The 19955-nt window shown below is 38.8% G+C and overlaps 1 protein-coding gene across 2 annotated transcripts in view; it reads right to left on the bottom strand.

Annotated features, from left to right (window-relative positions):
- Nucleotides 1–19955, bottom strand: part of znhit6 (zinc finger HIT-type containing 6) — a 31033-nt gene that overhangs the window by 4129 nt on the left and 6949 nt on the right. For both annotated transcript variants that reach the window (XM_065269078.1, XM_065269079.1), the window contains exons 6-9: nucleotides 11380–11445; nucleotides 9359–9439; nucleotides 7500–7580; nucleotides 55–179 (exon numbers count right to left, since the gene is read on the bottom strand). In XM_065269078.1, coding sequence (XP_065125150.1) covers nucleotides 55–179; nucleotides 7500–7580; nucleotides 9359–9439; nucleotides 11380–11445 — 353 coding nt within the window. The remainder of the gene's footprint in view (nucleotides 1–54; nucleotides 180–7499; nucleotides 7581–9358; nucleotides 9440–11379; nucleotides 11446–19955) is intronic.

Below are 19955 nucleotides of genomic sequence, written 5' to 3'. Positions count from 1 at the left end.
TGTGTGTGTGTGTGTGTGTGTGTGTGTGTGTGTGTGTGTGTGTGTATTTCTTACCCTTTATTTGGGTGAGATACTCCTGACTGTGCCGTTTCAGAACCACAAAGATTTCTGGGTATTCCACAACAGTCTGGTACATCAAGTTTTCTCCTAGAGTTTTCTGAGTATCCAGCTCAAGAAATCTGTCAAAAACAAACAAACAATAAAAACACAGCCAACTGCAGCCATGAGACAATGTTTAAAGAGCAACTATAGTCCAATTCATGATTTTACATTTTCTTTGGTGTGTAAGTGTGTATTAGTTCTTGTTAACAATATATATTTTATTTAACTACACACGGATTGTAGACAACAGTTTATTTCCTGGGATTGGTGATGTAGACAAGGCCGACATTATCATAACTCCTCCCACTTCAGACTCACAGCCTGTAAGTTTCCTCCTGTTAGCATTGCATTGTGATTTAATCTTTCAAACATGGTAAGGAGCGTCACATTTCCTGCTGACATCAGAGATATTCACACCAATCTCAAATGTACAGATTAGCTGACCAATCAATCAGAGACACAAAGGTTTTCAAATCTGTGCGTTTCAGGAAGAGAGTGAAATCTAGAGCTACAAAAATTTACAGTATGTGGAAAATAGTGTGTTTTTAACTATAAACCACATAAACACATTCTATTACACCACATTTTCCAACAATCCGTATTATTCACCAACTTACAAAACTCAGAAGCAATCCCTCACGTCAAACCGTTCAAACTCAGTGTATGTTTTGATCATCTCTCTGAATCGGATATCTATCGGAAGTCTTTCACAAAAAAGCTATTTTTTAGGATTTTTGAAGAAACCTACCCATATGTATTTATTTAAAGAAGAACATTTTCCAGAAGGCTTTAAACCTTAAAACCGTAAAAAATGCTGGTGCTGGGTGGCAACTTAAAAAAAAAAAAAAAAAAAACGCTGGCGGAGAAAGAGTTAAAGAGCACCTATTTTCCGATTCACAATTTTACACATCCCTTTGGTGTGTAAGTGTGTATTAGTAAGGTACTACAACAAACATACAAATTGTAGGCAACAGTTTACTTCCTGGGCCTGTTGACATGGACACGATGGTCATTATCATAATCCCGCCCCCTTCTGACTCACAGCCTGTAATTCAGGCCAATCGGAGGACACTGCACTTTTCAGAATGATGCGCTTTGTACAAAATCAACGCGTTTCAGGGAGGCGGGCCATAGAAGAACAATAATGTACGGTATGTGGAAAATAATGTGTTTAACCATAAAACACACATTGCATTACATCAAATACACAAAATAACCTTGTTTTTAATATAAATGGATTTACCCTGGAATGACTTCACAGTTTCTCTTGAAACAAAGAATGCATTATTTTAACCCAAGAGTCATTCTAGCCAATCAGATTCATTTTAAGAAGTAAATCTAATTAAACAATCAGAGTTTCCACTAAAAGAAGAGAAATATAATATTAAATATACATTGAAACCAAAGTGTTGACATTGTCCGGTATCACAGTGAGCGGTTCAGTTCTAGAACATTCCCATGACATCATGGCTGGAGGTGCGAGAGGAAGCGGTTATGTCTTGGCTCCATAAAAAAACAACTGGAGGCAAAAATCACGCTCGCCCTCACGACTGGAAACTCACTTAACCTGAATCAGTAACAGCTTTAATAAACCCTGCTTAGAAGTTTTGTGTGACATCACTGAATCTTTGAGAACTGCCATCATAAGTCGCAGTGCATCATAAATCTCCACTTTACAGGGATCTTAAAGCGGTCAGTACCTCGCTGCGGGCCTTATTTGCTACAAGCTTCTAAACCTGTTTGAGATTCATCCGGCGATCTCATGTTGGCCGCTTTCATGGCAGCAGGCATTTCATATAAACTCATAAATATCAAGCTGTTGGACAAACAGAAACCTGCGTCAACAGCACACCGACATTCAGGAGCAAATCTCACTCGGCCAAACCGGTGAGGTTAACTACCGCAAGGGGAAAACAAGCTGACCGAGCCAAACCTCATGGGATATGTGACGCTTCTGCACAAGTCCACACAAAAAAAACAAATAAACAAACGCTCCGTTTCCATTCAACAGCCAAACTCTTTTAGCACAAACTACAGCTCGAGTTTACAATCATGATATTTAACTACAGCAAGTGAAAAACTCTCATCCTCTCATCACAAAGCTATAGAAATAAAGGTATAAATGATATATAGGGCGATATAAGGACGTGTTTACTCCAAAAGCCAAATATGTGCATTAAACATGATTACAACATAAAATACAGAGAAACAAAGTAAGAAGAGCTCAACACTAAAGGCATATTTCTAGGGCTGCAACTAACAATTATTTTCATAATCGATTAATCGAACGATTATGTGTCTGATTAATCGACTAATCGTATACAAATATAAATATTACTCAATTTGATTTTTCACTTATTATAGCTTAATAAAGCACTAACTTAGGGTGCCATTCACTACTACAGAGTTTTACTAATATAATCTTTTTGATACTTTAGGCTTTAAATAAAATAAATCTATTTTTGTATCAAACTGTGAAGGATGTCAAGAGCAATAAATCAGCTAAATATCTATAAAAGATGTCTAACAGGTGCACCCTAATACATAAAGTTTATCAAATCTTCACCACAGACTTCTTTATCAGTCTGTTAGTCATCATCATTCCTGAATAATTGTATCAATGGAAGAAAGCACTGCAGTCATGAATGAAACCTATACTTAACTATTTCCCCACCACCTGGATCTGTCTTTCATTTGATACATTGTATGTTTATATAGTAAAAGACATTAAACTTTTATGAAAATCATTAAAAATGCTGGCACTGGGTGTCTTAAACAACGCTGGTGGGGAACGAATAAAAACCACACACAGTTCTGAACATGGTTTAGTTGTGGTGCTGTGTTAAATATAAGCTTGTTTTCAAATTGGGAATTCATCAAATCTTTGACATAGCCTTACTGAGACAATATTAAAGATATCAATGTAATATTTTTACTAGAGCCCGACCGATTTATCGTTTTGCCGATTTTATCGGCCGATATGAGCATGTCGCAGATATATCTGTATCGGCGTATAAGCCGCAGATATGCGCCGATATGAACGTTTGTTACAGAACACATTAAATGCATTTGAAAGATGTAAGTACTTGTTTGTCCAGCAGAGTGCGCCATACTGGTTGCTAATGGCGACCCAGATCACTCACTGTAGTGACACCAGCCAATCCCCCACCCCTTTCACTTCAGTTCAGTCAGTCTCTCAGTTCAGGTGGCATTGAAGCAGTCACGCAGTGTCTTCTTCACAACATTTTTACACCTGGTATTAAGACGCGCTTTGGTCGATTGGATTATAAATGGACAAGAGAGACGCATTCCCGCTTACATTTGGTGTTTTTAATCCGTCTCTTTGTCGACTTGCGAGTTAAAACGCAAGCGGGAGAAATGACGCGAGACGGAGAAATGACACGTTTAAACTACGCGCAGCCGTGCACTTATATATCACTATATGAGATTACTGCTGCTTGTGTTGTTAGTTAGCAATTGATTCAATAAGCTCGCGCAACTCTACACCCTTGCTAAATAAAAGAGGCGGAGCGAAGACGCTTTATTTTTATAAAAGTCTAAAGTTTGCACGGAACCCTGGGTTTGTGTTATAAAAACGTTGTGCACAACATTAAACATAGCGTACATTAGTATGTGCTCCGTCAAGCATTGTCTTCGTAACTGTGAGTGGCTAACTAATTTGTGAAGAACACAACTTACTGTAAAGCTAATATTAATCAATGACTTCATAAGTTTCTCTTTATAACGCTATTCTCGTCAAAACTGCAAATGATGCAAGTTTTATGTATTTTGTTCTCTTTGTGTTTTAAAGTTATTTATAATAAGTCAAGTTTACTGTTTAGTGCACTGATATCCAACTAATTTTGGATAATAAAGTTTATTGTTAACTTCTTGCCTATAGTACATATCTTTGTCACATCAATATAAGTGTTGGATCACCACATTTGTGAGTGATCACCACATATGTGAGTGATCATTGCATTGCATTGTATTTATTCATATACAGTATATTATGTTAAAGTATATAGTGTATTCTATGTACAGTACTTTAGTATAATAGTAGTATATACTGAACTATAATATACACATAAAGAATATCGGCCGATATATCGTTATCGGTCTTTTTTTACTCCCTAATATCTGTATCGGCATCGGCCCGAAAAAACGCATATCGGTCGGGCTCTAATTTTTACCAAATGTTCTTTACTTTATATAGAATGATTTTATGGTAAAAAGCATAAATGACATTAGCTGGGTGTTCACAGGCAGGGTCACATTTGGCTCTGTTGCAGCAATACAAAATAATCATCTATTCTATCCAAACACAAATACACCCAGCTGATCCAAGATCAAGATAAACAGACATCAGACAACGACAGACAGTGAGAAAAACAGACATACATACATTGGAAAGAGACATCAAACAGTGAGATATCAGACAGACATTAGAAAGAGACATCAAACAGTGAGACATCAGACAGACATTAGAAAGAGACATCAGTCAGTGAAACAGACAGACAAGCAAACAGTGAGACATCAGACAGACAGACAGACAATACATCAGACAGTGAGACAGACAAGCAGACAGACAGGCAAACAGTGAGACATCACACAGTGAGACATCAGACAGACAAGACATCACACAGACAGACAAGACAGACAGACAGACAGTAAGGCAGACAGACAGACAATACATCAGACAGTGACACAGACAGACAAACAGTGAGACATCTGACAGACAAACAGAGAGACATCAGACAGACAAACAGAGAGACATCAGACAGACAAACAGAGAGACATCAGACAGACAGAACAACATCAGACAGACTGACAGAGAGACATCAGACAGACAAACAGTGAGACATCTGACAGACAAACAGAGAGACATCAGACAGACAAACAGAGAGACATCAGACAGACAAACAGAGAGACATCAGACAGACAAACAGAGAGACATCAGACAGACAGAACAACATCAGACAGACAGACTGACAGAGAGACATCAGACAGACATCAAACTGTAAGACAGACAGACAAACAGTGAGACATCAGACAGACTGACAGAAAGACATCAGACAGCGAGACATCGGACAGACATCAGACAGCAAAACATCAGACAGACAAACAGTGAGACATCAGACAGACAAACAGTGAGACATCAGACAGCAAAACATCAGACAGACAAACAGTGAGACATCAGACAGACAAACAGCGAGACATCAGACAGACAAACAGCGAGACATCAGACAGACAAACAGCGAGACATCAGACAGACAAACAGTGAGACATCAGACAGACAAACAGTGAGACATCAGACAGACAAACAGTGAGACATCAGACAGACAAACAGTGAGACATCAGACAGACAAACAGTGAGACATCAGACAGACAAACAGTGAGACATCAGACAGACAAACAGTGAGACATCAGACAGACAAACAGTGAGACATCAGACGGACAAACAGTGAGACATCAGACGGGCCGACAGAGAGACATCAGACAGACAAACAGAGAGACATCAGACAGACAAACAGTGAGACATCAGACAGACAAACAGTGAGACATCAGACAGACAAACAGTGAGACATCAGACAGACTAACAGAGAGACATCAGACAGACAAACAGAGAGACATCAGACAGACAAACAGAGAGACATCAGACAGACAAACAGTGAGACATCAGACAGACAAACAGTGAGACATCAGACAGACAAAACAGTGAGACATCAGACAGACAAACAGTGAGACATCAGACAGACAAACAGTGAGACATCAGACAGACAAACAGTGAGACATCAGACAGACAAACAGTGAGACATCAGACAGACAAACAGTGAGACATCAGACAGACAAACAGTGAGACATCAGACAGACAAACAGAGAGACATCAGACAGACAAACAGTGAGACATCAGACAGACAAACAGTGAGACATCAGACAGACAAACAGTGAGACATCAGACAGACAAACAGTGAGACATCAGACAGACAAACAGTGAGACATCAGACGGACAAACAGTGAGACATCAGACGGGCCGACAGAGAGACATCAGACAGACAAACAGAGAGACATCAGACAGACAAACAGTGAGACATCAGACAGACAAACAGTGAGACATCAGACAGACAAACAGTGAGACATCAGACAGACAAACAGTGAGACATCAGACAGACAAACAGTGAGACATCAGACAGACAAACAGTGAGACATCAGACAGACAAACAGTGAGACATCAGACAGACAAACAGTGAGACATCAGACAGACAAACAGTGAGACATCAGACAGACAAACAGTGAGACATCAGACAGACAAACAGTGAGACATCAGACAGACAAACAGAGAGACATCAGACAGACAAACAGTGAGACATCAGACAGACAAACAGTGAGACATCAGACAGACAAACAGTGAGACATCAGACGGACAAACAGTGAGACATCAGACAGACAAACAGTGAGACATCAGACGGACAAACAGTGAGACATCAGACGGGCCGACAGAGAGACATCAGACAGACAAACAGTGAGACATCAGACAGACAAACAGTGAGACATCAGACAGACAAACAGTGAGACATCAGACAGACAAACAGTGAGACATCAGACAGACTAACAGAGAGACATCAGACAGACAAACAGAGAGACATCAGACAGACAAACAGAGAGACATCAGACAGACAAACAGTGAGACATCAGACAGACCAAACAGTGAGACATCAGACAGACAAAACAGTGAGACATCAGACAGACAAACAGTGAGACATCAGACAGACAAACAGTGAGACATCAGACAGACAAACAGTGAGACATCAGACAGACAAACAGTGAGACATCAGACAGACAAACAGTGAGACATCAGACAGACAAACAGTGAGACATCAGACAGACAAACAGTGAGACATCATACAGACAAACAGTGAGACATCAGACAGACAAACAGTGAGACATCAGACAGACAAAACAGTGAGACATCAGACAGACAAACAGTGAGACATCAGACAGACAAACAGTGAGACATCAGACAGACAAACAGTGAGACATCAGACAGACAAAACAGTGAGACATCAGACAGACAAACAGTGAGACATCAGACAGACAAACAGTGAGACATCAGACAGACAAACAGTGAGACATCAGACAGACAAACAGTGAGACATCAGACAGACAAACAGTGAGACATCAGACAGACAAAACAGTGAGACATCAGACAGACAAACAGTGAGACATCAGACAGACAAACAGTGAGACATCAGACAGACAAACAGTGAGACATCAGACAGACAAACAGTGAGACATCAGACAGACAAACAGTGAGGCATCAGACAGACAAACAGTGAGACATCAGACAGACAAACAGTGAGACATCAGACAGACAGACAGACAGAGATGGATCTTACCTGGGAGAGTTGGGTTTTATCTGCTCTGACTTCATAAAGACTTTGATGTCCTCTTGAGGGCTGTGGACATAAACCTTTAACCTGGAAACACAATCACACAACATCACCACATCAGCACCAAACAAACAAAACTGACTTTGATTCAAAACCAAACCTCTAAAAATATAAGTTAAAGATAATCTAATATATTTACAGGATGTTGTGTTTGAAACAGTTGGCTTTAACATCAAACATGACCTGATAACTGCTGCTAGTTAAAAGTAGTTAGTATTAATAAGGGAGATTCTCTTTTAAGGGATTATTTAATGTGACAAAACTCTGGACATCTTTGTGAATGGAAGACTAGTAAATGTGTTTATCAGCCAGAAGACACTTCTATAAACCTTTAGGAGCAAACAGTAATAAAAGTTTATAGTTTTTTAGCAGATTAGTGTTTATCTTACTTTGTATCTTTACCAACACAACGTTTATTACTTCAGATGTTCTCAGGAACTTTACAACATTGAAGAAACCAAACCACATGAAAGCATTAAGGTGAAACTGTAAAACATGTCCTAACAGCTAACAAAATAATCCATCTTTATGTTACATAATAAATGAAAAGGAGTGACGATGAGTACACGCTGAATCATCTGACAACAGATACTATTATTATTATCATCATCATTATTAAAATAAAGAGTGACTAAGCTTCATTTTTGTACATCGCATGCTTTTCAACCACAAATGAACATTAAACCAAAGTGCTAATCTGTATTTTGGCAGTATATACACGACAGTCATCTGGTGTCCAGTGTTCAATATATTCAGCTTATGAAAACAGAACCACTTCTGTAGTTCAAACAAGAAGACATTTAATGTGAAAACAACATCATCTCATCTATCAGGAATTAATGAATCATAAAACCTGGACGCTCAACGACAACATTTGTAGGAAAGAAGCGATGGAATGAAAGGGAAATAAAAAGGGTTGAGTGATTTAACATCATTATATTTCACCAGCTATCTTCTTCAAAATTTTGCTAACAATAAAACTGTCACACAATGATAATTATGAGTAAATCTTCACGGCGCCGGTCAAACTCAATTCTAGTGTTGATTTGAGGCCGACTGCAGCGCGATGTATTTCGAGTCTGAGGTTTGACAAAGGCTTCAAACCGCAACCTAATTTCTACGTTCATACTTGAGCTGAATTTTCAAGTTATAATTAAATGTATTTACACAGACACCAGCTTTTCCAAGCCGAGAACAATCCCCAAATCTGGGCCAAACGGTCCACTGTCCAACTCATAACTACATTGTGTGGAAAACTACATTGTGAGTCCCACTTTCCCTCAGTGCCATCTGTGTCTGTAAGCAATAAACTGTGATTAAAATGAAATACAGACATGATATCAGACAGAGATGATGTGCCCGGCGTTAATGTTCGGCCACAGTAGATCTGCTCTGTTACTCCAGACCACACCAAACATCATGCGGGCGTGAGCCAATGTCACACTGTGACCTTCAGTAAGAGCAGGAAATGATGTCAGCAGATGCTAACTGAGAAAATCAACTACCAGCTACTACAGAATAATAAAGAAAAGCTTGACTCGATTTATAACCAGCTGTAGGTTAACGTCATTTATCAATAAATCCCATCACAAGCTGTCTGAACCCTCGACTCATAGCCATTTAAAACAACGTCTGTCAACAATCAGACTCTAGTATCGACTCGTGTGCATTTTTCAGCAGTCTGATCTTGTTAATGCTGATGATGGTCCAGGTTCAGCAGGTAAACTCGTACAGTCAGGTCAGACTGAGGTGGTGCTGATGGAGAGAGCGTATGAATGTTAGATGATGTCAGAGATTAAACATACTTTTGACGTCTGACTGGATCTGATGCTGAAGGATGAATGTAGTCATTAAGAATCTGACAGAGTTCTCTGTTATCAGGAAATCTGTTTGGAAAAGATCAGATGGAAAAGGCATTTAAATAAACCATTAATCATTGTTGCAAAAAATGACTTTGTTTTTTTTGGGTCACACTTTATTTTACGGTATCACTGTTACAGTGTACTTATACTAGGGTTGTGACAATTAATCGGGCAAATGCGCGTTTTCTCAATGAATGAATTTGAATGAATTACGGTGAAATGCAGGCACATCCAAAAGCCAGGGGGCGCTCTCGCTTAGAAACACCATTTGTGCCACAGAAGAAGTAGTATACCAAACACTATTCCAGGAAATGTCTAAAGGAATATTTATATCGCTGTTCTTCAGATTGTTTCAGGTATTTTCATGATAATAAAGAATATTTTAAATGATTGTGTTTGACGAGTGTTGCTTTTTTAAATGCACGTTATAAACGAGTCAAACTTGTAGTGATTTTAGATTGATAAGGACTTCCTACTGATCACGGAGCCGTAGTAAATGCACAAGCTGTGCATGAAACACTGAATCGGAGCCTTACGATTCAGAATCGATTTCAGACAGGTCTTTTTAATGGGAGCGCGATGCATCGATGCACATCCCTAACTTATACATTTTAGTACTAAGTAATAATCATTAACAACATGTACTGACTATAGGGTTTGGGTTAGGGTTTGGTTTAGTTGCATGTAAATATGCATAACTAACTGTTATTACTATAATAATTACATGTAGCATGTGTAACAAAGACACCGTAAAATAAAGTGTTACCCTTTTTTTTTTCTTTCAGTACAAATATCTAAAAATTCTTAAATCAAGATTAATTTACTAAATTAGCAAATGACCTTTGAAAATAAGTCTAGTTTTTAGACAAAAAATATAAAAGGTAAGTGAATAAAAAAAATATTAAAGCAAAAAGTAAAGCTAAAAAAATCTGCCAATAGGGTAATTGTTTTTTTATTAAGTGTATACACTGCAAAAAATGATTTTCAAGAAGAAAAAATTGTCTTGTTTTCAGTAAAAATATCTAAAAATTCTTAAATTAAGATGCTTTTTTCTTGATGAGCAAAAAGACCCAAGAAAATAAGTCTAGTTATAGACCAAAAATGTCAAATTTAAGTAATTTTGTGAATAAAACAAGCAAAAAAATCTGCCAATGGGGTAAGTAAAAAAATTGTGAAAATTTTTATTAAACACTAAATTCAAGAATTTTTTTTGCTTGTTTTAAGTACAAATTCACTCAAATAGTACATTTTTTTGTCTAAAATGTGACTTATTTTCTTGTGTCATTTTGCTCATCAAGAAAATCCATCTAAATCCGTGACGTGTATCATTCGTTCAATCGTTTTATTAAAAAAAATTCTTCAAATTAAACCAAAAATGAAAAGAAATAATGACTCTTTTTCAGATTTTCTGATCAAAAATAGAAAAAATTAATAATGGGACAAATTGTAATATTTAATTTAACATCTTAGCAAACATATACCAATGAAATCATTTTAAACAGATCAAGAACTATTGTGGGAACAGATTAAAGCCATTTCAATAAGGGTGTGAATATGAGAGAGAGCAATCATGCTTTCCTGTAAGTCTCATTTGCTTACATTTAGACTTTAGGACTTTATTTCCAATTTCTACTCTTAGGGACGGTTTCCCAGACAGGGTTTATCCTGGTCCCAGACTGAAATGCATGCACTAAAATCTATTAGTGCCATTGTTTTGTCTCAAGATGCACGCCTGTATTGTTTTTTATAAACTACTTAAAATGTCCTAACAAGACATAGTCCTGGATTAATCTAAACCCTGTCCAAGAAAATGATTCAAAGTTAGGTGATTTTTGTCACTGTGAGGTTTAACAGCTGTTGTATAAAAGAGAACTGTAAGACCTCTTTTTCAAGATTTCAGTTTATGTGTTTCACCAGCATCTGCCAAGGGCCAAAACAAAAAAAGAGAATGAAGGGCATCTTACCTATCTGAATAAACAGCACCACTTTGAGGAAAATGGATCTTCAGGTGCCAATGTAATCGCTTGTCACTGCAGAAAGAAGAGATTTCACGATTAAATCAAGCTTCATAGAACTAACACTGCAATTAAACAACATAAACTGAATGCATAACATTTTTTAGTTTAGCTTCTGTATGAGAAACACCATCCAGATGGCCAGAGGACATTAATTAATATACTCAGGTCAATGTTAAAGGGATAGTTCACCCAAAAATAAAATTCACTCTCAAGCCATTCTCAATGTATATAATGATCATTTTTCAGACAAACACAAAGTTATAGAACTCTATGATAGTATTTTTGTCTGGTTTTCAGTACAAATATCTATAAATTTGTAAATCAAGATGCATTTTCTTGATGAGCAAAATCACATAAGAAAATAAGTCTAGTTTTTAAACAAAAAATATCAAATTTAAGTGATTTTGTGCATAAAACAAGCAAAAAAATCTGCCGATGGCGTGAGCAAATTTTTCCAGAATTTTCCTTGAATTTAGTGTTTAAGAAAAATTTTCAAGATTTTTTGCTTAGCCAATTGGCAGATTTTATTTTGTTGTTTTATGCACAAATCACTTAAATTTTATATTTTTGGTCTAGAAAAAAAATCTGCCAATTGGGTAAGAAAATGCTACTTAAAATCGGCTTGAAATAATGTACACTTAATTAAAAATAAAGCTTACTCTATTGGCAGATTTTTTGCTTGTTTTCAGCAAAAATTCAGATTTTTAGAAGTTTTTTGTCTAAAAACTAGACTTATTTTCTTAGGTCATTTTGCTCAAGATTTCAAAATTTTTGTAGACATTTGTAGTAAAACAAATACTAAGAAAATAATTTTTTGCAGTATATTAAATTTTTGCCTGAGTTTAGAGTTATTATGGCACTGCATCTCATCTCCTACACTGTAAAAATCAACATATAATTTTATGTTACTTTAACTTATAAAAATAAGTTGAAAGTTGTGTCAACTTATCACACGTCACAACTTAAAATATTAAGTTGAATTAACTTACAAAAAGTTATTTTAACTTCATGCCAATTTTTTTTACAGCGTACACAAGTTGGAAATGCACTCTCTCGAACATGCGTCGGTCGTTACCAGAAGCTAGTTATTTTAGTTTGTGAATATTTTTCTTACAAAAACACATCGAATGCCCTCAGAAGGCCTTTAAGTCCCTGAAGCTGTGTGGATTACTCCTGTAAAAGATGTATTGTCTTCTTTGTGCTACAAATCAGAAGCACCATTAACTACCATTACGAAGCTTGGAACAGCCAATCAGTCAAGTCAGTCATCTGCAGTCAGTCAGTAAACACAACACTTAGGTCAGTCTGACAGCTTCATCTCCACTGGAAGACATTTCTGACAGCAATGACGCTCGAATCCAAGCAGGATGACCCAATGACGACATCACCGCTCTATATGACGCTGGTCAATAAAGCCGTTTACAGAGTTTAGATCACATGGGGAGTTGGCGGACAGAGGGACTCTGTTCATTCAGTGATGATGGTTGGCAGTGGGTTTAATATTTATTGGAACAACATGCAGAAGCAACGTCCACTCAGAGCGTTCAGAAGCCGTGTGTCTGGATTGGTGCATTTAAGAAGAAACTCATGCCATTCGTCATGGGTGCAATGACGTTAATTCAAGAGAAGTTTATTTTGTAGTCTGCCAAAAACCTTAAGACGAGTGAATCCAGTGTACAAACAGTAAAACAACAGCAAAAAAGAGAGCTTTTAAAAATCTCTCGCTGTTCCAAAGAACATGAATAAAATCTTGTCCTGAACACCTCTACCCAGAAACTCAATCTTCAAATTTACACACATTAACAGGGTGTAGATCTGACTCGCTCAAATCTGGCTCGCTTACCTCAATCCTGGCAAAGTTTTACCTCATAGGATAAATGGAAAAGAATATTAGCCCCCTAAGTTCTGTTTGGAGTCTGTCCTGTTAGAATTGGGTCAGACGGGATGCCAAGTGCACAAAATCTCAGCCAGCAAATTATCCAATTCCAATTGAAACGGTAAGCTAAGGGACAACACCCATTTAAGGGCTCATTATAGTTGTGCGTAGGTCCTACGGCGTACATTGTAGGCTACGAGTGGGTTTTCATATGTACTTTTGCGGCGTCGTCGACGTGCAATTACACATGCAGACCGCTAGTAGGCGGTAGCAACACAACAGCCAAAGAAGCAGCAGCTTGTGCAGTAAACCCACAAATGAAGAAGCATCGTCTTGTATATGATTTGAGAAGACCAAGGTGATGGATATATAATATTGTTGGAGTTTGAGTTAAATCACTCCTTCACTTGGCTCATCTTTGTTCTTACCATTGCAAGCAGAAATGCTTATGAAGAAATGCAACGCAGATGGTTTTACCTGACGGAAGGAGTTCTAGCGGACCAATCACAGCCCTTGTGGTACGAGTAAAACGGACGCATTGTTAATTTGGCGAAGTGCGCGTCAGGCTACTAGAACCTGCGCACAGCCTAAACACAGCCTACGCATAGACTACGTAGAACCAACGCACAGCCAAAACACAGCCTACGCATAAAGTACGTAGAACCTACGCACAGCCTTAATAGAACCTACGCACAGCCTTAACACAGCCTACGCAGAGACTACGTAGAACCTACGCACAGCCTAAACACAGCCTACGCATAGACTACGTAGAACCTACGCACAGCCTTAATAGAACCTACGCACAGCCTTAACACAGCCTACGCATAGACTACGTAGAACCTACGCACAGCCTAAACACAGCCTACGCATAGACTACGTAGAACCTACGCACAGCCTTAATAGAACCTACGCACAGCCTTAACACAGCCTACGCATAGACTACGTAGAACCTACGCACAGCCTAAACACAGCCTACGCATAGACTATGTAGAACCTACGCACAGCCTACGCATAGACTACGTAGAACCTACGCACAGCCTAAGCATAAACTACGTAGAACCTACGCACAAATATAAATTACACTTTACCGTGGTAAAATCACCAATACAAGAATAGCAGTATAATACACCAGTTTTTAACAGATATATTTATTAATAATAAATTCTGCCTTTACTCCACGAACAGCAGTATCGTGACTGGATGTCATTTATTGAGTGACATCAACTGATGGTGATGCGATTGGAATTAAACCAATAAGAGAAGAGAACAACCTCTTGATCCACATCATTCAATGTGAACCAAATTATTTACGGTTGCCAAGCAACATAACCTTCATACATCATTCTTTACCCAACAATCATTTAATCATTACAGGATTAAAACTTTATCCCCCATTGCAAAGAAATACAACCCAATATATCATTGCGATGCCCAACATCTGTCGACTCAAACTCTAGAGAAAGAGCTGAACGCTGCCAGGACTTGGGCGTACACACCAAACCAGATGGCATGACAACCACAAAATTTGATCAGCCCTCCAAAATGTGTTGAGAAGAGATCAGATGTCACGGTTCTGTCAGAGAAGTTTGGACAGGAACGATGCAGAGTTTTCACCCTGAGGTGGGCAGCAGGTCAGGGCGGAGCCGAGGTGCGGGAAGGTTTCCTTACGCAGGTGTAAAGAAAGACATTCCAGCATTCTGCCGCCCTCCAGGCAAAGGAATTTATGAGGCTGTATGGGCTTGGCGGGCTGAGAGTGGAGGTTGAGTAAAGGCGTGCCGAGGAAGGGCTGGAAATCCCAGGTGCGAGATCACAGTTACACCTCCCAAGGAATGGAAACTTTTTGGAAAATGGAAAAAGCGGCGGGTTGAGAGACGCTGGCAGGCAGACAACAGGTGAGGCTGGGTCACATTTTTTAGATGCTCAGAAAGCTGAGAAGAAAGATGAGCCAGCTTTTTTTCAAAATCACAAGCCGACAATGATCCTCATTCACCTGTCACGAACTCTGGGCAAAGAAAGCCATAAACGTTGGTTGATTTGAATATCTTAAACGTCAAATATAAACTGACCTCTGTCTGAACATCTCTGCATCTTATGTCTTCTGTGAGGTGGTGCTGTGCTAACCCACAAAACCCAACAAATATTACAGAGCTCAGGTTAAAGGGACATCGGCCCTGACTAATCAGGCTTTCAAATTTCTAATGCATTTAATTGTAAAATGCATGCGAGGCCGGTGCTTTTTACACCACATAGACACGTGCAAATTTATTATTAAACGCCAATGAGTTTTCCAAAGACTTATTCCTGCGGTTTGAAATCGCATCAGTTTTCTACGTCACAAATATGTTATCAATCACATCAACACAGTTAAACGAGGACATCATTAGTTCGAGCCATAGATATCACGTTTTGTATACAGCATAGACTAGGCGTTGAAGGTGGTTTGAAAGAGTGGAGGTGGGGACTAATGTGTACCTAGTACTAATGTTAACCGAGTTCCCACACCTTAGTTAACTTCAAATTCAAGGACCTTTCAAAGACTTTCCAGGTCCAATACCCTCAAATTCAAGGACTTAATGTGGGGACACATTTCAAGTGAGATCAAAGTTACATCGTGTTACCTTTGAAGATACATTGTTACAGTTCCCTTTTGAGGAAACTCACGCTATGTCACTGCAGTGACACTTTGGGGACGCCTCCAGGGGTAAGTGCGTCTGAATGTGTATATCAAATTCAACCAATGGTGAGGCTTAATGACAAAGACAGGGTGACACGGGAGCCAGGAAGTATATCGCTATCTGAAATATTGCCAAAGACGACGTTACAGGGACACAGGAAGTATGGCAAGGGAGACGCAGCGTCTCGTTCCCTTCTCCAGGAACAACAGTTACATAAGTAACCCGAGACGTTTTCATGTGTCAAACACAACTATGCAAAAAAGCATTTTGGTACGAATCAACATTCGCATACAGAAGATATAAGCATTTAAAGCGAACAGTTTAGCACGTGTGCTTAAAAAGTCTAGAATTTTTATGATATTATCTAGGGATGCACCGAATATTCGGCCACCGAAAATTTTCGGCCGAAAATAGCCCAAAAGAGCATTTTCGGCTTTCGGCCGAAAGACTTTTATCACCGAAACAATACGGCCGAAATGTTGTGATGACGCAAACAGAAACCGCGCCCTGCACGTGCTTGTCTGAAGCAACATGTATGCGGCGTGGATGTATTTAACCGCAAAAAGGCGCTAAAGTACGCACAGAGGCACATGCGGTTGTGTCCGGTCCAGACGTGATCATCACAGTGAGTACGCCCTTCAAAGATCAGAAGTCTTGATGTGTAAACTTTAGAGAGAGTCGCGCAAATGTGTCTCATACTGTATAGTCCATTAACATACATGTGCAGAATAAAGCAATGAAAAACAACGTAACGTTTTTATGCTGCGCTGTTTGGGATTCGCCTTCGTTCTCTGTGTGCGCGCGCGTTTCCGTGCCCTCAATAGTGCACACACTAGTGAGACGCAAACAAGCGAACGTAAAATCTTTCTGTTATTGACAGGGCACATATAAACAAAATTATCTCCAAAGTATTCTTTTTCTAATAAAAACATTTGTTTATGTCTTAAGTGTATAGATTACAGTCACAAACCAGTCTCTGCTTATTTAAAGAGACACCTCAATTACTTAAGTCTAACAAAGAGACAAATAGCTCTAAAAATAATAATATATTTAATTTATACATTAAAGACAGTGTTATGACTAATTTAATTCGATTTCTGTACCTAATGCTAATGTTAGCCCTTATTAATGTGCAGCTTTGTTCTTTTTTATAAATGTTTGTAATTTCTTTGTTATTAGATTTTCCCCACCCCCTTTTTGCTGATCTAAAAAATAATCCGATCCATGCCTCAAAAACTGTAATGTGATCTGAACCGTGAGTTCTGTGATCTGTCACACACCCCTAGTAAAGGTAGTACACAGTGATGGCCATAAATGCATTTGTACTAATAATTGGCATAATAATTTATTTCGGTGTTTCGGTTTCGGTTTTTCGGCCTTGGTTTCCTCATTTTCGGTTTTCCGTTTCGGCCAAGAATTTTCATTTCGGTGCATCCCTAATATTATCCTACAATACACAGAGAATACAGGGCTCCAGACTGCCACCAAATGGTGGCATTTTGCACATCCAGTCGCACATGTGCGACCAGCAGTGTTGGGAACGTTACTTTAAAAAAGTAATTAGTTATAGTTACTAATTACGTCGCCGGTGTTTTCGGAGTGATTGATGCTCGATGACCGGGCTGCATGTCAGTGGTTTGAGATGGGGCACAGTCAGCAGCAGCACCGCTGCTCGTTGAGAAGAGAAAACGACGCGTATTTTCATGTCAGTCTACAAAAGTCTCCAACCATGCCAGAAAAGATTGCTAGATTTGTCCTATAAAGTCGCTAAAGTGATAGAAAGTTGCTAAATCTAGCGACAAAGTGACCAAGTTGCTCAGACTTTATAACACTGCTGCTCGCTCCTCTGACTTGGACTGCGCGTGTGGGCGGGCCTTTTTGTGAACTCTGCCTCTGGTTGGCTACCGATGGAAATTAAGCCAATCATCATTCGTTATGTTTCTCACAACACACACAAGACAAGAGAAAAAACAGTGTTTGGCTGAGAGACTGAGCATACGCGGCTGAAAATCACTACAGTAAGATCAATTTTAGTAACGCGCCGCATTTTAATGTCAGTAACGATAACGGCGTTATAACGGGGGAAACAGTAATTTATTTGATTACTCGTTACTGAAAAAAATAACGCAGTTACTAACGCCAATTACTTATAACGCCGTTATTCCCATCACTGGCGACCAGTAAATCTGAACTTTTTTTGTGATGTGACACTGAATTTGCAACAGCACATTGTACTTTCTGCATCCATCATCAAAGTATTTATTAGTAATACAGTGGAAATTTGTAGAAATGTGATTATTTGGTTAGCATGTTGATTTACGGTGTGTGCCCCTAAATTTTTTGGTTGCGCCCCTAAAATTTTCAGTTGGGGGCCACTGTGCTCCTTGTAAAAAAAAGTTAGTCTGGAGCCCTGGAATAATATGGATTTTTTTACCAGAAAACTTCTTGCATAAAATAGATTCAAGCACTTTCAATGACCTGTATATATGTATGTACATTTTCAAAAACTTCAGGGTCTTAATTTTCCCCCCCAGATTCAAATACTTTCAAGAATTTCAAGGACCCGTGGAAACCCTGGACTACTTTGCATATTCATAGGTCAGCATAGACTAAATGAGGCAAGCGTGTAGAGTTACATTTAAGCTGTTTTAAAGCATGAAGAAATTACTAGCTAAAACTTTTATACATGGGTTTCAGCTGGCGTCACTCTCTTGTCTTCCGCCATTTTGAGGACCTGAAGTGGTCGCAAAAGAACTAGAAGCTATGCCTTCAATATGTTGTGAGCATCAAAATCGCTATTTTTACAACACTAAGAAGGCTCGACAAAACATGATATTTTGCTCGAAGTATCGCCTGTGTCTCTACATGTGAACTCGAGCATTGAGAACATTGTTTGTGAACAAAGAGTTTACTAAAAAGAAGGTTTTGAACAACTGACTTTGGTTGATTTGGCTTCCGTTCGCCGCCATCTTCCCAGTCTAGATGTATCGATCTGCGAATGGAACGTAAGGAGGGAGGAGAGTAAAGATGGATAGCTCCTAAAGCATAGTTCCATATAAATGCACAGATAATTCGTTGTTTTGTCGCAAGTGAAAAACAATATTGACCTTCTAGTTGAAAAAGGAGCCTCATATGAGATTCATTCATTCGCATTCAGAAATCGATTATTTCCGTCTGGCAGGGATGACGAGCAGACACCATAACAGCCAAAATCAGTTGTACAAAACTTTCTTTTTATTAAACTCTGTGTACACAAACAATGTTCTCAATGTTCGCGTTCATGAGTAGAGATCCAGGTGATACTTCGAGCAAAGTTTCATGTTGTGACCCGCCGCCTTAGTGTTGTAAAATAGTGGTAGTTCGGTAGCAGCGAACAGCGGCTGGAAGAACGTATCGGGGATTGAGTAGGCATCACACCCAAACCAAGGTATATTTTTTTAAAGTCGCGTTTCTTTTCATGACAGTCGAGGTGCGACATGTTGTCTTTCGTAGCCATTTCCCGTATCCATAAGAATCATAGACAGTAAAAGATAAGAAATCCGTAAATCGTAGCAAGCCAGCCAATGCTTGTCAGTAGCCTACTGGTACTCGGTAGGTCCTCAAGATGGCGGCATAACGTAAAAAGTCACATGACTGAAACCCATGTATATATGATATTATGATATAACACTGATCTATATAAATGACTGGATTATGCATTAACGCTTAGCCCCTTAAAGTTTCAATGTACTGTGGGACGGACACTGCATTATTTGACAGAAAACTTGATCAAATACAACAACAACTTAAAAACAAAAAGCAAAACATGTCACATGTCTTTGGAAAGTTGAGATTCTTGTGATTCAAATGATGTACTTTAAAATACAATCAACACAGCAGGTACAATTAGTATACTTTTAGGCGTTTTGTTGCCTTTTTCAGGAATGCTAAGAGGTTAACGTAACGTCAAGAAGTGAAGCCACCAGAAGAGT

This window comes from Paramisgurnus dabryanus, chromosome 21 (genome assembly GCF_030506205.2).
Source record: "Paramisgurnus dabryanus chromosome 21, PD_genome_1.1, whole genome shotgun sequence".
Taxonomy (NCBI): Eukaryota; Metazoa; Chordata; class Actinopteri; order Cypriniformes; family Cobitidae; genus Paramisgurnus; species Paramisgurnus dabryanus.
Note: the sequence above shows the minus strand (reverse complement) of the source record. Positions and strands in the feature narration are given on the sequence as shown.